Source organism: Stegostoma tigrinum, chromosome 36 (assembly GCF_030684315.1).
Source record: "Stegostoma tigrinum isolate sSteTig4 chromosome 36, sSteTig4.hap1, whole genome shotgun sequence".
Lineage (NCBI taxonomy): Eukaryota > Metazoa > Chordata > Chondrichthyes > Orectolobiformes > Stegostomatidae > Stegostoma > Stegostoma tigrinum.
In genome coordinates, this window is record NC_081389.1 from 23,902,441 (window position 1) to 23,920,704 (window position 18,264).

The 18,264-nt window shown below is 42.5% G+C and overlaps 1 protein-coding gene across 2 annotated transcripts; it reads right to left on the minus strand.

Annotated features, from left to right (window-relative positions):
- Positions 1-7,046: 7,046 nt before the first annotated feature.
- On the minus strand, positions 7,047-17,506 carry nr2e3 (nuclear receptor subfamily 2, group E, member 3). 2 transcript variants are annotated; one of them, XM_048520497.2, is made up of 8 exons: positions 17,317-17,506; positions 14,873-15,023; positions 13,105-13,208; positions 12,700-12,942; positions 11,975-12,156; positions 10,059-10,299; positions 8,524-8,629; positions 7,047-7,850 (listed from the first exon to the last, which is right to left on the minus strand). In XM_048520497.2, the coding sequence occupies exons 2-8, from the start codon at positions 14,980-14,982 to the stop codon at positions 7,718-7,720; spliced, it is 1,119 nt and encodes a 372-aa protein (XP_048376454.1). In that variant the 5' UTR covers positions 14,983-15,023; positions 17,317-17,506; the 3' UTR covers positions 7,047-7,717. The 2 variants fall into 2 exon arrangements, with proteins under 2 accessions (XP_048376454.1, XP_048376451.1); XM_048520494.2 differs by having other exon boundaries at positions 17,148-17,506.
- Positions 17,507-18,264: the final 758 nt, after the last annotated feature.

Here is an 18,264-nt window from a genome sequence, read left to right on the forward strand (position 1 = left end):
GATTTATTTAAGTCCTTTTGATGAAGGCAGATAAGAACCAAAAGAGCAGATGGTATACAGGTACCGATGCAGAAGACAAAGGGGCTGTGAAAGAAAACATGAAATGCAAAATTATGTAAATTATGATGTGAAAGAGAAAGAACTGATTCTCTCTAATGAGTGCAAAGTAAAGAAGTCATAAATACAACATGGCTGTGTGTGGAGGTGAAGGTAAAAGAAATGGACATTGATGTCAATTTCTGAAGTAATTGAATTCGGTATTGAGGCCTCACGGCTATGTGTGACTAATCAGAAAGTAAGGTGCATTCCTTGAGCTTATGTGCTGCTTTGTTGGAACATTGCAGGTAGCCCTGGACAGAAGTGTTTGTATGAGAGCAAGGTGGTTTATTGAAATGGTAAGCAACTGGGAGGTCAGGGTCATTCCTACAGTCAGGATGGAGTTTTCCTGCAAAACAGTCGCCCAATCTATGTTTGGTCCTGTCAGTGAAAATTATGAGGGACGTAAATAAGGCATACAGCAAAGATCTTTTCCCTAAGGCACAGGAGTTCAAAACCAGGGGGTATCTTTTTAAGGTGAATGAAACTATTGTGAGCTGTGAATGCAGTACACTAGATTGAAAGAAGTAGAAGTGCACTTCAGTTGGAAGGCATAATTAGAGTCTTGGACAATGAGGAGGGAGGTGGTGAATAGACAGTGATGCATCTTCTACAATTGCATGGTAAGGTGTCATGGGGTAATGAGGAAGCATTAGGAGTAGACCATGGTGTCATGGAAAAATACTGATGAGGCCAGGGAAAGATATGTTTGGTAGTGGAATCCTGCTGAAGTTGGCTGAAATGGCAGGGGATGATCCTTTGAATGCAAAGCCCAGGGGCATGAAAAGTGAGGTCAAGTGGAATTATTTCATTATTCTGAGAAGGGGTGGAAGGGCTGAAGGTATTGAGTTGTGGAGCCCTCAGTTAAGGAAAAAGTTGGCCATGTCAGAGGCAGCCCAGCAGAAGGTAGCATCATCAGAATAGTTGAGACACACAAACTGGGAGAATGAAATGGAATCCTTTCAGACTATCCTTGAGACAAGTGTAATTTGGAAAAAAGGTCACTTTATGTCGTGTTAGCCCTGATTAGGGGTTGTGGCTTTTTCCTAAACATCTAAGCATTGAAGATGTTAAAATACAATTGGAAGTCTTATTTTGAGTACATGCCAGCAGTAAAGAGCTTTATTCTTTAGAGGCGTATCCCCTAGATGTTTTAACAATGAATCTGACAGTCTTCAGAGTTCAGAGCAATAGTGAAAAGCCATGTGTACGGAGACAAAGCAATAAAAAGATTGAAGTTTTCATCACTGCTGTTCATGAATGGGAAAGGAACAGAAACAGATGTTGCAAGGTTTCAAACTCTCAATGATTGTTAGCAGTGGATAACACACAGACTCCAGCTTTTCAATACGATTCTGACTTTTGTGCTGTTTGATTTGAAGTTGAGTTGAGTTGGCGTTGGTGTGAAGCAATTTCTAGCTCTATGCAAAATTCTGTTCTTCGAATCCACCAGCATTGACTTGATCTTGCATGTCCTCCAAAATATTAAATTTAAATTCATTGTCTTCACAACCTGGATCCATCTGTTTTCAGAGATCGTAAGAACTGCTGGAGTCAGAGGTAAGAGTGTGGAGCTGGAGGAACACAGCAGGCCGGGCAGGGTCAGAGGAATATGAAAGTTGATGTTTCAGGCTGGGACCCTTCTTCAGAACTGGGGGAGGGGCAAGGGAGCTCGGAAATAAATAGAGGTGGGGTTGGGCTGGAGAATGTAGGTGGAATGGTGATGGGTGGTCGCAGGTAGGCAGTGGTGGAGATTCGTCAGTGAGGTAGGAGGAGCGGATGGTGGGGAAGAAGATGGACAAGTTTGACCAACCCCTACCACTACCTACCTAACTGGGCAGCATCCTGCTGATATCAAACTCAGCACTAATCTCTCTGTCTTTGTTCAGCTATGTGTCATATGATTGCAGAAATCTGTTACCATGTTTAGGCCTCCACACTAAACTGCTCAGAAATGTATACTACATTTGTGTGTCCAACATAGAATGCAAAATCTCTACCCATGGAGCTTTCACGTTCTCCCGTTTTTGCGTGGGTTTCCTCCCACAGTCCAAAAATGTGCAAATTAGGTGGATTGGCCATGTCAAATTGACCATAGTATCTAGGGATGTGCAAGCTAGATAGGTTAGCCATAGGAAATGTAGGGTTACAGGGATGGGATGGGTCTGGGTGGAATGTTTTTCAAAGAGTCAGTGTGGATTCGATGAGCCAAATGGCCTGCTTCCACACTGCAGGGATGCTATGGATTCTTAGATTTATTGTCGAGGGCCACAGTTTTGGCATGATAAACGTGCATCGTGATATACTGTAGTTTAACCAGCTCATATCATGCAACTGACTAGCACAGAAAGAACTATTCAGCTTTACTTTGCCTCTCCAGTTGTAGTTGATATATTTTCTGTACTGGATGAAAGTGCATCACACAGAATGCTAGCAGTAATATTCCACATGTCCAAGTTGAAGACTGTTTAATTTAGTTACCTCTTATGAGGAGCTTTAAATGACAAATATTCATGTTATATCTCACTCCTGGCTGCTCAGTGACAGATCTATTTAGGGCAGGCACTTGAACTTCCTGCAATAGTTTATTCTTTTTTGCTACAAATTAACTTGTGCTCTTGGACTTGGCCTATGGCTGAGAGATCCATTTAATTGACTTGAGGGGAGCCATTTGCATAAATACCTCAAGTTTGACTAGTGTTAGAACTTTGCTATCACTGAAGAATAGCTGGAGTTTTCTTTGCCCTTTATCTATTTCACTTTTCATTCCCTTCAGGAATTTCAGAGCATATCTTGATGGTTCAAAGAACATAGAACATAGAACAGTACAGCACAGAACAGGCCCTTCAGCCCACAATGTTGTGCCGACCATTGATCCTCATGGATGCACCCTCAAATTTCTGTGACCATATGCATGTCCAGCAGTCTCTTAAATGACCCCAATGACCTTGCTTCCACAACTGCTGCTGGCAACGCATTCCATGCTCTCACAACTCTCTGCGTAAAGAACCTGCCTCTGACATCCCCTCTATACTTTCCACCAACCAGCTTAAAACTATGACCCCTCGTGCTAGCCATTTCTGCCCTGGGAAATAGTCTCTGGCTATCGACTCTATCTATGCCTCTCATTATCTTGTATACCTCAATTAGGTCCCCTCTCCTCCTCCTTTTCTCCAATGAAAAGAGACCGAGCTCAGTCAACCTCTCTTCATAAGATAAGCCCTCCAGTCCAGGCAGCATCCTGGTAAACCTCCTCTGAACCCTCTCCAAAGCATCCACATCTTTCCTATAATAGGGCGCCCAGAACTGGACGCAGTATTCCAAGTGCGGTCTAACCAAAGTTTTATAGAGCTGCAACAAGATCTCACGACTCTTAAACTCAATCCCCCTGTTAATGAAAGCCAAAACACCATATGCTTTCTTAACAACCCTGTCCACTTGGGTGGCCATTTTAAGGGATCTATGTATCTGCACACCAAGATCCCTCTGTTCCTCCACGCTGCCAAGAATCCTATCCTTAATCCTGTACTCAGCTTTCAAATTCGACCTTCCAAAATGCATCACCTCGCATTTATTGCATCACCTCGCATTTAAGAGCAGGGTAAATATTTAATTCTTTGTCTTTCTTCATTCGTGACTTCAACAAAACCTGGAATCAAACCTGAGACTGTTCTTGAGGTATTGATTTAATTGGATTGAAGTTGACTTTCACTGGTTCATCTGTTCCAAACAATGCCTTCAATATTCACCGTTAAATCATGGAAAAAACCCTGTTAAATTATTAGCAAAAGGCCCAGATCCTGGTTTGAATACACTTTCAAATATAGATTAAAACCGAAGAGACTATAGGGCATTGTGGTGTTAAGTAGGCCAGAAGTCTAGCAAAGCTTTTGTTATATTAATCCTTTCCCTCTCCACAACTTCACCAGACTTCCCTTACTTCTTAACACAGTATGGAGCTGGAGAATGCAGCAGATCAGGCAACATCAGAGGAGCAGAAAAGCTGACATTTTGAGTCGGGAGTTCTGAAGAAGGGGCCGGACTCAGAACGTCAGCTTTCCTGCTCCTCTGATGCTGCTTGGCCTACTGTATTATTCTCAGACTCCAGCATCGGCAGTTCTTACTGTCTCTTCCCTTACTTGATGTTTTTTTTGCCTGGTATGTGATGAACAATTTGGAAGATCAATATTGCTACCTTGATTCAAATGTTAAAACTTCTGTTAAGTTAATTTAGTCTCTCCTCATTTCTCAACAAAATTGTATCCAATTCCTGAACTCTTGGTTATCATGTGAAAATCTCGTGTCTGTAATCACTTTATTTAATTCCTTCTACAAGTCATTGATTCCTCTATAATTCCATGTATCAACCATTTTGTTTGATATACAAGTCACTGCTGATGTCCAGAACAGTCTTGGTATTATATTCAGAGCTTCTTAAAAAAACAAACTAGACTCTCATATTTTATGTTTCGTTCCCTTCAGGAATTTCAGGGCATATCTTGCAGTTGCAAAAACAGTGCAAACATTTGATTCTTTGTCTTTCTTCAAAACACAGACTGCGTGAAAATTGATTTAATTGCTCCCACTTATTCTCTCAGAATCTAATAAAATTGTCGAACATAATGTCTTTTGCTCTTCCAGCTTAAATAAAAAAAGTTTTAATACTGAGCCTTGAAATTAGATATCACAACCACTTGATTTAAAGCATCATCTGTTCTTTTGGCAGATAGCAAGCTTTAGGCCTTCATAGAGCTTGTCCATTACCAAAAGTATTTATTCCTCCCTTTTATTCCCCATCACCTTTTTAAAATAATCTCATGAGGGACTACGAAGCAAAAATGTTTTTAATGCCTTGTCTTTAACTATAATTCTTCAAGAAATTCACGTTTGATATTGTCATTAATCGCACAGCTTATCTGAATGCTGTATCATTTCTTGAGCTCATGAAATAGTTTTGAGTTTTACTGGTTTGTGGCGAATGTTCTATTTTTCTCAAAAAGATTTTCAGCTTTCCTGCATTCCTTAAAAATGCTTCTTCTTATGCTGGATTATTACATAGTGTAACCTATGTTTCAGTCCTCCAAGCACCCTTCTAGCCATAATTTGGTCCTCTTGAAATTCTTCTATGCCAGCTTTTCTTTGTGTTCAGCATTAGTATGCAGCAGGTAATGGTTAAGAACTTTCTCCCCAGTATCATTTCCATATTGAAGAAAACAGCTGAACAACAAACAAGTGGGGTAGAGAGAGAGATAATGGGAACTGCAGATGCTGGAGATTCCAAGATAATAAAATGTGAGGCTGGATGAACACAGCAGGACAAGCAGCATCTCAGAAGCACAAAAGCTGACGTTTCGGGCCTAGACCCTTCATCAGAGAGGGGGATGGGGGGAGGGAACTGGAATAAATAGGGAGAGAGGGGGAGGCGGACCGAAGATGGAGAGTAAAGAAGATAGGTGGAGAGAGTGTAGGTGGGGAGGTAGGGAGGGGATAGGTCAGTCCAGGGAGGACGGACAGGTCAAGGAGGTGGGATGAGGTTAGTAGGTAGCGGGGGGTGCGGCTTGGGGTGGGAGGAAGGGATGGGTGAGAGGAAGAACCGGTTAGGGAGGCAGAGACAGGTTGGACTGGTTTTGGGATGCAGTGGGTGGGGGGGAAGAGCTGGGCTGGTTGTGTGGTGCAGTGGGGGGAGGGGACGAACTGGGCTGGTTGAGGGATGCAGTAGGGGAAGGGGAGATTTTGAAACTGGTGAAGTCCACATTGATACCATATGGCTGCAGGGTTCCCAGGCGGAATATGAGTTGCTGTTCCTGCAACCTTCGGGTGGCATCATTGTGGCAGTGCAGGAGGCCCATGATGGACATGTCATCAAGAGAATGGGAGGGGGAGTGGAAATGGTTTGCGACTGGGAGGTGCAGTTGTTTTTTGCGAACTGAGCGGAGGTGTTCTGCAAAGCGGTCCCCAAGCCTCCGCTTGGTTTCCCCAATGTAGAGGAAGCCGCACCGGGTACAGTGGATGCAGTATACCACATTGGTAGATGTGCAGGTGAACCTCTGCTTGATGTGGAATGTCATCTTGGGGCCTGGGATGGGGGTGAGGGAGGAGGTGTGGGGACAAGTGTAGCATTTCCTGCGGTTGCAGGGGAAGGTGCCGGGTGTGGTGGGGTTGGAGGGCAGTGTGGAGCGAACAAGGGAGTCACGGAGAGAGTGGTCTCTCCGGAAAGCAGACAGGGGAGGGGATGGAAAAATGTCTTGGGTGGTGGGGTCGGATTGTAAATGGCGGAAGTGTCGGAGGATAATGCGTTGTATCCGGAGGTTGGTAGGGTGGTGTGTGAGAACGAGGGGGATCCTCTTGGGGCGGTTGTGGCGGGGGCGGGGTGTGAGGGATGTGTCGCGGGAAATGCGGGAGACGCGGTCAAGGGCGTTCTCGATCACCGTGGGGGGAAAGTTGCGGTCCTTAAAGAACTTGGACATCTGGGATGTGCGGGAGTGGAATGTCTTGTCGTGGGAGCAGATGCGGCGGAGGCGGAGGAATTGGGAATAGGGGATGGAATTTTTGCAGGAGGGTGGGTGGGAGGAGGTGTATTCTAGGTAGCTGTGGGAGTCGGTGGGCTTGAAGTGGACATCAGTTACAAGCTGGTTGCCTGAGATGGAGACTGAGAGGTCCAGGAAGGTGAGGGATGTGCTGGAGATGGCCCAGGTGAACTGAAGGTTGGGGTGGAAGGTGTTGGTGAAGTGGATGAACTGTTCGAGCTCCTCTGGGGAGCAAGAGGCGGCGCCGATACAGTCATCAATGTACCGGAGGAAGAGGTGGGGTTTGGGGCCTGTGTAGGTGCGGAAGAGGGACTGTTCCACGTAACCTACAAAGAGGCAGGCATAGCTGGGGCCCATGCGGGTGCCCATGGCCACCCCCTTGGTCTGTAGGAAGTGGGAGGAGTCAAAAGAGAAGTTGTTGAGTGTGAGGACGAGTTCAGCTAGGCGGATGAGAGTGTCGGTGGAGGGGGACTGGTCGGGCCTGCGGGACAGGAAGAAGCGGAGGGCCTTGAGGCCATCTCCATGCGGAATGCAGGTGTACAGGGACTGGACGTCCATGGTGAATATGAGGTGTTGGGGGCCAGGGAATTGGAAGTCCTGGAGAAGGTGGAGGGCGTGGGTGGTGCCACGGACGTAGGTGGGGAGTAACCAGATTTCAGTTTTATTCTTGTATAGAAATATATTCAATCTTCATACATTTAAAAATTATAAAGGTTTGAAACGTTAGTTGTTCAGGAAAACTGAGTATGTAAAATGTTGGGATAGAATTTGATATGTGAGACAATAATAAATAGGTAGGGTGACATGTCAGAGAGACGGTATCATAGGGTGTAGTGCCTTAGTGGTGGTTGCAGACAGAGGACTTGATGTTTTTGGGAAGTTAGCAAGAATAATACAGGGAACAGACAGTAGAAGGTTGTTTCAGAGATAGTAGGTACTGCAGATGCTGGAGAATCTGAGATAACAAGGTGTAGAGCTGGATGAACACAGAAGGCCAAGCAGCATCAGAGGAGCAGGAAAGCTGACGTTTTGGGCCTAGAGGTGTTGAGAAGAGGGAGGAGTCAGTACATAGTAGGAGATGCTGCTTGGGACATTCAACTCTTGAACATGTCACAGAGAAGTTTTTCCATGGGAGTATTACCAATGGTTCTGTGGAAAAATAGCAGCTCAATTTGTTCTGAAGAGACAAAACGGAGTGATGGTAGGAGGAGCAGCAACTTCCCAAATCTGAGAAAAAAAATAAGAAAATAAACAGACAACTAACCCTGAGCAAAAATTCTTTTGAAAATATACATCAACAAATAGAACCACAAATCAACAAAACAAAGAGAAGGATCAAGTTCAGATTAAGGAAATGCCGTATGTATTAGAAAAGTCCAACGCTCTTAAGCAATGATGAGTTACAATGTGGAATTAGTGCAATTAGATGTATAAATATGATGGACATCTATACATGGCAAAGTCTTGCAATTAACAACGATGCAATCCAATTAATCTCTCTTTTGATGATGATGGTTAGAATAGGGACTTGCTGTTTTTTTTGAATTTCCATAGCATTTTTAATATCCACCTGAGCAGGTAAGTAGACTCCAGTTGAACGTTTCATCTGAAGGAAGCAAATACTCAAAACAATTTTTTTAAGACCCCCAGGAGTTAGTTACTCCAGTTCCAAGAAGGACAGGTTTGTGGTAACTGACATTAAGGTGAGTACTAATAGATGGTCGATTTCCCGCTTCGCTTTTTATGTCTGTATTTAATAGTTGTGCTGTGTAATAATGCAATTCATTGTTATATATGACACCAGCATGATAATGAGCATGTGACATGCAAGAATCATTTGGTATTGATTAGCAAGTGTAGTTTCGGCGGGAGAATTGTTTGATGATCTGCCTTTCCTTACCTAACTGGCTGGATTGGGTAATGTGTCCTGCTGTGCTGACCCAGCATCACTTGAGACTGATCCTGTAGATTCTCCACCTGCTCTGGGTCCTTCAAACCTCTTGTTTCTGAAGAAGAACATGGTATAGGTGAATATTTATTTCACTGCAGGGAAATTCTCCTAAGATTCTATTAGAATATACACTTGTACGTCTTTAATTAGTTAGTAATCACACTAAAGGACACAGAGAGGTTGCTTTCCCAGTCCACGCTGATGTGGCATGGATATTTGGGGATGTCCTTTTGATCTTAGTGTTCTTGATCTAGGGAGTCAAAACAGCCCTTTGCTGAAGCTACAGATTGTGCTTCCATCAGATCTCACAGGATAACTATTTTGAACATAAAGAGAGGAATTGCTTGGTACCTACAGTCAATATACATGTATGCTAGTCATCTGGGATGGCACACAAACAATACCCACTTGTCAAGATACTGTGTGTTAGCAAGTGGCTATGGAAGTGTATCTTAAGATGAGTCAGCATCTTCAGGAGAGGATGGAAGAAACTGGGTAAAACAAATAGCCCAGAACGTGCCAATTAATATGGAACAGCCCTAGTATCCCAGTGAAATTTGTACAAATCTTGTGAATAAATCCATGCACATGGCCACCGCCAAAAGTTCAGAATGGTATGTTTACTCATACTGTACATCACAAAAGAATCAGGGCTTTTCACAGTTCATGGGACATAGCCATCACTGGCAAAGCCAACATTTGCTCCCCGTCCCTAAATGCCCTTGGGCTGAGAGCCTCATCACGTCTTTTTAGAGGATAGTCAACAGTCAACCACATTATTGTGGGCCTGGAGTAGGCCAGTCCAGCCAACGAAGGCAACAGTTCTGAGGAAGGGTCACTGGACCCGAAATGTTAACTCTGACTTGTCTTCTCAGATGTTGCCAGACCTGCTGAGCTTTTCCGGCAACTTCTTTTTGTTTCTGATTTACAGCATCTACAGTTCTTTTGGTTTTTATTAGATTTCCTTCTGTTCATTTACAATCTATGGTAGTTTCATGAGACTATTGTTAAGGCTAACCGTTTTTTTTAATATTCAAGATTTATTGCCTGAGTTTAAATTCCTCCAGCTGCAGTTGTGGGTTTTGAATCTGTTGTGAGACCTCTAGACCTCTGGATTACTAGTCCAATGACAATACCACTGTGTCAACGTTGTCCAGACACAGATATAGTAGATAATTAATACTTACCTTCAGAGGAAATTCAGAACGACTTTCACTACCAAATTTGTCTGTAGCAAACTTCTAAACATTTTACCTTAAATGTATAATTTAAGAAGATTTTACTTAAGTCTTTATCGTATTAGCATATTTAAGAATCTGCCTCCTTTATAGTGTATTACACCACTGTCTGCTCCTCCAACACTGGAATTCAGTTTGCTAATGGTCTCTGTGCACCTTGATTTGCTGCAACAGCAATTGGCTACAGGGACAACAAACAGATTGGACATATTGCCTGAGAGAATTCAATGAATTGGTTCTGCTCACCTGGTTTAAAGAGTACAACAGCCTTCAGGCATGCAAACTCGGTGGGGTCCACAGCAATGGCTTTGAAGCGACTCATGATCTCCTGCAGGATGCGGATGTCAGCCACGGCAGGACTACTCTTTCCCTGAGGGCAATGGGAGAGTTCAGGTAATGACAACAAAGGGCAACTTTCCAATGGCATGGACCACTGGATAGCACAGAGCAGGAAGAGCTCATTCCAGGCTTCCTCCAACAGGATCACCTGCATCAGAAAAATTATTTTGTTGATGGGCAGGAATATTCAACAGGCCAGTGCTTTTACAAAGGCAAAAATGCTACAGTAGTTGGAAGTCAGAAATGAAGACAGAAAGCGCTGGCAATGCTCAACTGGTTTGGCAGTAGCTGTGAACTTAATGTTTCAGGTTGACCTTCTGTCAGAAAGTTCTGGTAGGCAGCCATCTGTAACATTAACTGTTTCTCTGTCCACACATTCTACCAGACTTGCTGAATATTTACAATATTTTCTATTTTTTTTGTCAATATGTCTGTCATCTATGCTCCTCTAATTCTCACATCTTGCTTTTTACTCCACAATTGTTTTCTTAGTTCATGGGTCATACTGGTTAGTGCCATGTTTATTGCCAGCTGTAGCTGCCTTGGGGTCATTACAGTCAACCATTTTCATCACTTTTCTTGCTCCATATGTTTTCCTCAATTGAAATGAACATCTGTTGCACAATCTGCTACCTTAACTCCTTCAGTCGATTTTTCCTTCTAAAAGCTTTGAAGTTCCTAGCTTTGCATCACTGAATTACAGGTTTGCTAATTTACCTTACCAATCACCCTTTTTTTGTTAACCTTGGTTTAGAACATAGAAAGGTACAGCACAGTACAGGCCCTTCGGCCCACGATGTTGTGCTGTGGATCAATCCTAATCCAAAAATAAAATAGCCTAACCTACGTTCCCCTCAATTCACTGCTGTCCATGTGCATGTCCAGCAGTCGCTTAAATGTCACTAATGACTCTGCTTCCACGACTTCCACTGGCAAACTATTCCATGCGCTCACAACTCTCTGGGTGAAGAACCTCCCTCTGACGTCTACTCTATACCTTCCTCCTAACACCTTAAAGCTATGAACCCTCGTGGCAGTCAATCCTGCCCTGGGGAAAAGTCTCTGGCTATCAACTCTATCCACGCCTCTCATTACCTTGTACACCTTGATCAGGCCACCTCTCTTCCTCCTTCTCTCCAGAGAGAAAAGTCTGAGCTCAGTCAACCTCTCCTCGTAAAACAAGCCCTCCTGTCCAGGCAGCATCCTGGTAAACTTTGTTTGCACCCTCTCCAAAGCATCCACATCTTTCCTATAAAAGGGTGACCAGGACTGGACACAATATTCCAAGTGTGGTCTCACCAGGGTTTTGTAGAGTTGCAGCATAACCTCACGGCTCTTAAATTCAATCCCCCTGTTAATGAAAGCCAAAACACCATATGCTTTCTTAACAACTTATCCACTTGGGTGGCAACTTTGAGGGAGCTATGCACTTGAACACCAAGATCCCACTGTTCCTCCACACTGCCGAGAATCCTGCGTTTAATCCTGTATTCAGCATTTAAGTTCTATTGTCACTACTTTTTATTTTTCATTGATTCAATTGGATAACAGAATAGAAATGTATCCAAATAAGATTGAATTTATGATACCCTCATGAAAGAGGAATTAGATTAACCTGCAAAACTTAAAGTGCAACCTGACTATACATCTCTGAGCCTCAGGTTCTAATCCCCAACCCAGATTCAAATGTTTCAAAAGACATGTAGTACATAATGTTGGAATTGAACATTAATTTCTTATCGTTCAATGTTGCGGTTTAGTCCAGTGCCCCCACCCCCCACCCCGACTCTGCCCCAACACCTACCAATGGTCTACTGAGATACCTGGTCCCGGAATGGTAGATTAGAGAAGACTGGAAGATTCTTGGCCCATTTAACTGCCATGAAGAGCAATCTGGCGGAAGTCTCATACACGTTCTCAAGACTACTCGGGGGGTAAATGGACATCTGGTATTCGGTGGATGTCCTCTCTGGCTCATTGCTTGTCACATCGATGTTCTCATCCACTGCAAGCAGAATATATAACAGGGAAACACTCACTAACGCTCCCAACTCTCTGTGGCCACAAATATTGGCTTTCTGATCCTTTTCCTTTTAGTGACCCAGATCAGTGCAATGGCTGTTCACTTGTAATGAAACATATGACCTTGAATTCTTCCTTACGGCTTTAGTCACCAATTTCTGCTGAATAAACCAATCTCAGCTGGAGATGTGTTGAGCCATATTGGATAGGAAGTGATAAATCAGGCTGAGTTCCTGCTCATGTTAGTATCAGTGGCAGCAAGGTAATGTGTGAAACTGAGATGTACATATAGGATTTGCCTCAGTGGATGGTTGTATGTGGTTTAATTTTACATGTGAAGAGCATGTGCTTTGGCAGGACCAGAGAAGTAATCGGGAGTGAAAGGAAGAAAATTTACAATCCTTAAAATGATTTTATAAACTGGTTGCAGATTTAATTTGTTCGGAGCTGCATTAATTCTTTAATCAATGGAGTTGCATACACAGTAAAGAAGTGATGTAGAAGGGATTAGGACCCCATTACTGACCGTCCTCAGGCTCCAGCTTGGCACAGGTCTCAGCAGTCATTAGGCTGGCCATGAACCGGTGGTTGTTTGGTGGACTGATGGTTGTCTGACTGCTGCTGATGTTGGAGGAAGCTGGTCTCTGGCTGCTGGCAGATGACGAAGTGGGCTCTCTGGTTGTGGCTATGTGCTCCTTTTCAGGGTCAAGCTCAGCAGTGTCCAATCGGACCTGGGCAGTGCTACGGGGCTGGCGTTCATTCTGAACGGCTGGAGGAATAAGTAAGTAAGAAATATGAGCAGGGAGGCAGAATCCAAGGGGAAGATATGGAAAAAATAATAGAGATTAGAGGATTATAGCTGCTTAAAGCCTAAAACATTAAGCCATAATTTCACAGATGCTGTCAGACGGAGACGTTTGCATAGACTCACCGTCTTTATTCATACCAGCCTGCAAACATTTCTTCAGCCTACAAGCCTGGCACTGATTCCGATGCGCTTTATCCACAGGACACATCCCAGTACCTGCCTGGCACCTGAAAGCAGAGATGCCAGAGCAGCCAATAAATAAATGCGACGACAGAGCTCTCACTGGAGATATTTGTTGTTGAACATGTGGAAGATAAAGTAACATACCAGAATGTCAAATAAGTCAATAGGCCAGCAATTGCTAGCATACCAGTATGAATGTATGAAAAATAAAGTGACATACTAGCATGTTAGCATAGATCAAAGGTCAGCAATAGCTAAGTGTTACGTTAGCAGAGATCAAACATCAGGCTGGATGCAGGCCAGTAAATGCCAACAATTAGGTCAAGTAGCAGTGTAATGTCAACTGTTAGCCATGTAATTGTAGCTGTTCAAACAAAGGTGGCATAATGTAGTTAAATCATGTGAATGTTGAAGGCCACAATGATATAGTGTAATAGGCTAAGGGTAGAGTAGAAGACCATTGTGGCAGACATGATTCAGAAGACGAATAGCTTCAGAGAGATTACGTGAAATAACACAATTGGTTTATTGCATGTTTGTAGAGAGATAACCCTAGTTGACACAATTGGCCATGCTGATAACCTTACAGGAGCATGGCAACTGAAAAGGTATAAAACATGACAAACCCTAAGGGTCGGGGGTGATCGGGAATCCACATTCTGATTGTCACAGCCTTTGCTTGCAAATAAAGTTTTACCTTCTTGAAGAACTCTCTACGTCTCTTACTGATTCCCCACGACAAACAGAGGTGTATTGTTGGGATCCACGAGTGTTAAACATTAAGGATTTTGCATTGCACTAATTGCATTGGAGCACAGAGGTTAGCATTGCTGCTTCACAGTGCTACGGACCTGAGTTTGATTCTAACCTCTTGGTGGGATGTTCTTAGGAGGGTCAGGGAATATATGATGGGCCAGATGGCCTCTATCTGCACTGTAGAGATTCTATAATGAATCTATGATAAATACACTTGTTGCTATTCAAGACTGAGATGAGGCATGTCTTCACTGAGGGCAGTGAATTTCTTGGAATTTTAGCTCAGAGGGCTGTGCAAGTTCGTGCATTGAACAACTTCATGACAAAAATTGACAGTTTTCTGTAAGTTTTCTGGCTAATCACATTAGACTGGGCAACTTGGAGATAATGGTCTTGTGGTCAATGATCTAAATGAATGTCTTGATGGGATAAGCAGCTTTCTTGTACCTCTGTTCCTATTTCCTATTTACTCCCATTTCTCCAATATAAAGTTTAGAAATGCTGCCTGAATTTAATGGGGTTCATATGATGGTAGTAAATGAATTCATTTAATTCCTTGGAATTGGGATTATGTTTCAACAATTTACACATTCAGCCTATAATCCTAGACTATTAGCTGAAGTTATGCGAATAAAATCACCTTGATAATTCATGCAGTTAATTTTCATTGGCCAGTATTAGCTTGACCATATAGAAAACGCTCCTGCCTCAGATTCAGAAGTTTGTAAGTGCAAGTCTTGGTGTAAAATTAAAACATTTCAATTGATGCTTTACTTCAGGAGCACCAGAGATCCTTTTGCATGCAATATTAGCTGTTACTCCGTTGTGGGGAGAGCTCTAAGGGTCTTTTTTCCTTACATGTAAGGTTGTGACTTTGGAGATACAGTACAGCAAACTGTTAGCATTTTTACATATAGACTACCACAGGAGTAAAATTATGATGTTGACCTACCTGTAGATGAGCTTTCTTCTGACACTTCGCTTGAAGAAGCCACTACAACCATTACAGGCATAAATACCATAGTGTTTACCACTGCTGGTATCCCCACAGACCTTACACATAAGCACAGGACTGAGAGACTTCCCTGGGCTTGGAATTTTCTCTGAAATGAAGAACAGAAATATGCAAAGTGTAATCACCTCAGTCCTGACCTTTATCACAGTAGTCGAAGGGGTAAATCAGATTAGACTTGACTAGTCACTAGCTGGACTCAATTGAACTTCTAACCACAGGTCAGGCATAGTTCCACACCAGAATTTGATGACTCTTCACTTAGCGTTTCGCTTGTCTGAAGGCACGGCTTAAAATTAAATATGAGTGACAATATAGAGAGGGAATCATGTATACATGACTTAGTTCTTTATTTGAAAGAACGGAGGACATTTTCCTTCGAACAATGGCATACTGTTGAGGATCTATTACTCTTTGACTCTCAAGATGATTGCTGCTATGATGAAGCACATTAAGAACTTAACTCAAATTCCTGAAAAAGGGCACAAGGGTTTCCTAGAACAGCCTCTCAAACCACTTCAAAGAATAAGTTCTTCACTGGAAACCAGGTTCACAAAATACTGAGCACATTAGAACAATCAATATTCACATTTATACCATCTATACACAAATGATGTATCACTGGGAACCAAAGTGACCACTAACTTAGCTCAATAGCCATAATTAAAACATGTTGGTGATTAAATGCAGTATTTTCTTATGAAACGGAGGTTTCAATAATCAGATTTTGTGGAAAATAAAGTAACATACCAGAATGTCAAATAAGTCAATAGGCCATGAATATATGGGAAAAAAAGTGACACACCAGCATGCTAGCATAGATCAAAGGCCAGTAACAACTAAGTGCTAGGTTAGCATAGATCAAAGGCCAGTAACAGCTAAGTGCTAGGTTAGCAGAGATCAAACATCAGGCCGGACACCGGCCAGTAAATGTCAACAATTAAGTCAAGTAGCAGTGTAATGTCAACTGTTAGCCATGTAGTTTCAGCTGCTAAAATAATAGTGGCATAACATAACTAGGAGGATAGTTAAATCACGTGATCATGTAATTGTAGCTGTTCAAACAAAGGTGGCATAATGTAGTTAAATCATGTGAATGTTGAAGGCCACAATGATATAGTGCAATAGGCTAAGGGTAGAGTAGAAGACCATTGTGGCAGACATGATTCAGAAGACGAATAGCTTCAGAGAGATTACGTGAAATAACACAATTGGTTTATTGCATGTTTGTAGAGAGATAACCCTAGTTGACACAATTGGCCATGCTGATAACCTTACAGGAGCATGGCAACTGAAAAGGTATAAAACATGACAAACCCTAAGGGTCGGGGGTGATCGGGAATCCACATTCTGATTGTCACAGCCTTTGCTTGCAAATAAAGTTTTACCTTCTTGAAGAACTCTCTCCATCTCCGGGTCATTCTCTACGACAGTTTCTTTATCATGTATATTTGACATTAATAAATACTGGATACTATTAAGATACAGTGACGTCTCAATATTTTTGTGCATTCTGAAATTGTTGTCAATTTATTATTTAAAACAAATGTTTAGACTGACAGTCCTATCATTTACCCTTTCCCAATGCTTAAATGCACATTCCAGTCTGGAGCACATTTGAAGTGTTTCATTTTCTTAATTGGTTTTCCTTTATTGAAGTGTTTGCTACCCACTCCTTCTAACATTGAGTCCTGGACTTTGACATAATTGACTTTATAAACCAACTCATCAGCTCTCTGTTTTGCTTACTGTTTAATGTCTTCATCATTCTCACTTTTCCATCTTGCTTTCTCACATTATTACAGATTTCTGTCTGATTCATTCTTCTCTTTGACTTTCTCATTCGTTTTCATATCTGTTTGCGATTCCTTTTCGTTTGTGGCTGAATGCTGTTGTTATTCAACTGGATCTTTACTGCTATTGATCTGCCACCTTCATCTTCATTGACAGGTGCCTTCTCATCTCCCTGACTTTGCTCCCTGACTATTCTGAAACCTGCCCAATTGTTCTGGCTTTCCTAATCTCTTTTTTTTCTCTTACAATCTTTCACTGAGTCTCTGGTTGTGATCGTCTCTCTCTCACTCACACACACACACACACACTCTCTTCTCTATCTCTCTCCTCTATCTCTCTTCTCTATCTATCTATCTCTCTCTCTCTCTCTCTCTCTCTCAGTCAATCTCTCGCTCATTCAGTTGTTTGTACTTGCTCCTACCTGTCTGGCTGTCCTCCAGCCCTGGGCTTACTAATGACTCGACGGAGGAGCTGCTCATTCTTCTTCTCAAAGAGCAGGAGCTGGCCTCTGTCTACAAAACTTCTTCCTGGGCACCCTGGGAGCAACTGGTCAGCCGATGCCAAAATCTTGGATTAAGGAAAAAGCCAACCTTTGGAATAAAGAGAAAATCCAGCTCTTCGGAAGAAGGTAGCATCCAGAGTTTAGATAGGAAATGTTGCATGTGCAGTTGCTGGATTTCTGTGTCTCGCCCCCCTTGCTTAATTTCTGCAAGCCTTGAGCTCTTCTTGTGTATCTGAGGAGTCAGTGTGTGAATGAGTCTGGCTGGTGCTCCTGTGCTCCTAAAGCCTGCACAGCAGATTAGCCTGTAACGCTCTGTAAGTAGATGCCTATTTGTCAGTCTCTTAATCTTTACTGTCCATTGCAAAGATGGATCAATCAGTCAGCACATGAAGAATTTAAATGCTGAAACCTCTTCTGTCTTAGAATGGTAACTTTAAACTCAGCCTTAACCCCACCCAGCTTTTCTTCTCTCCAACACTGTATAAAAACGTAAAAGTGCTTATTACATTTGAATGCGTCTCTTTCTATAGACTGACGGCTAGATTATATGTGTCATTTCTAAAGGCATGAATTATCCTGTTTGCTAGCGTTCAGAGTGTATTTCTCTGTGTGAGTTTATGCTCAATTTCCTGATGTAAATTTGATCTATTTGATTGCTCATGGGTATAATGGTGCCACTATTTGCCTGGATGCCCAGGTGCCTATTAGCTCCATCCTTCCTTTTGAAGGAACAGGCATTTCAATTACACAAATAATTGAATTTTTAATCGCCGTGTTTCGCTTACACTAAATTCATTCCATTCTTGCAGCCCATGAATTATCAAACGAGGAAAGAGTAAATGGCATCATTCTCTGCTAATTATAAGCTCTTGTGAATAGAACTCCACTAGGTGTGTGATCTTTTGACAGCTGGATGGTAAGGATCAAGAACTACCACAGTGTACCAGAAGCCATTAGGCTTTCAGAATGCGTCTTACATTAATATTCTCAGTTAGAAGATTGCAAATTAAAGTTGAATATTTTTTCTGCAGAAGGT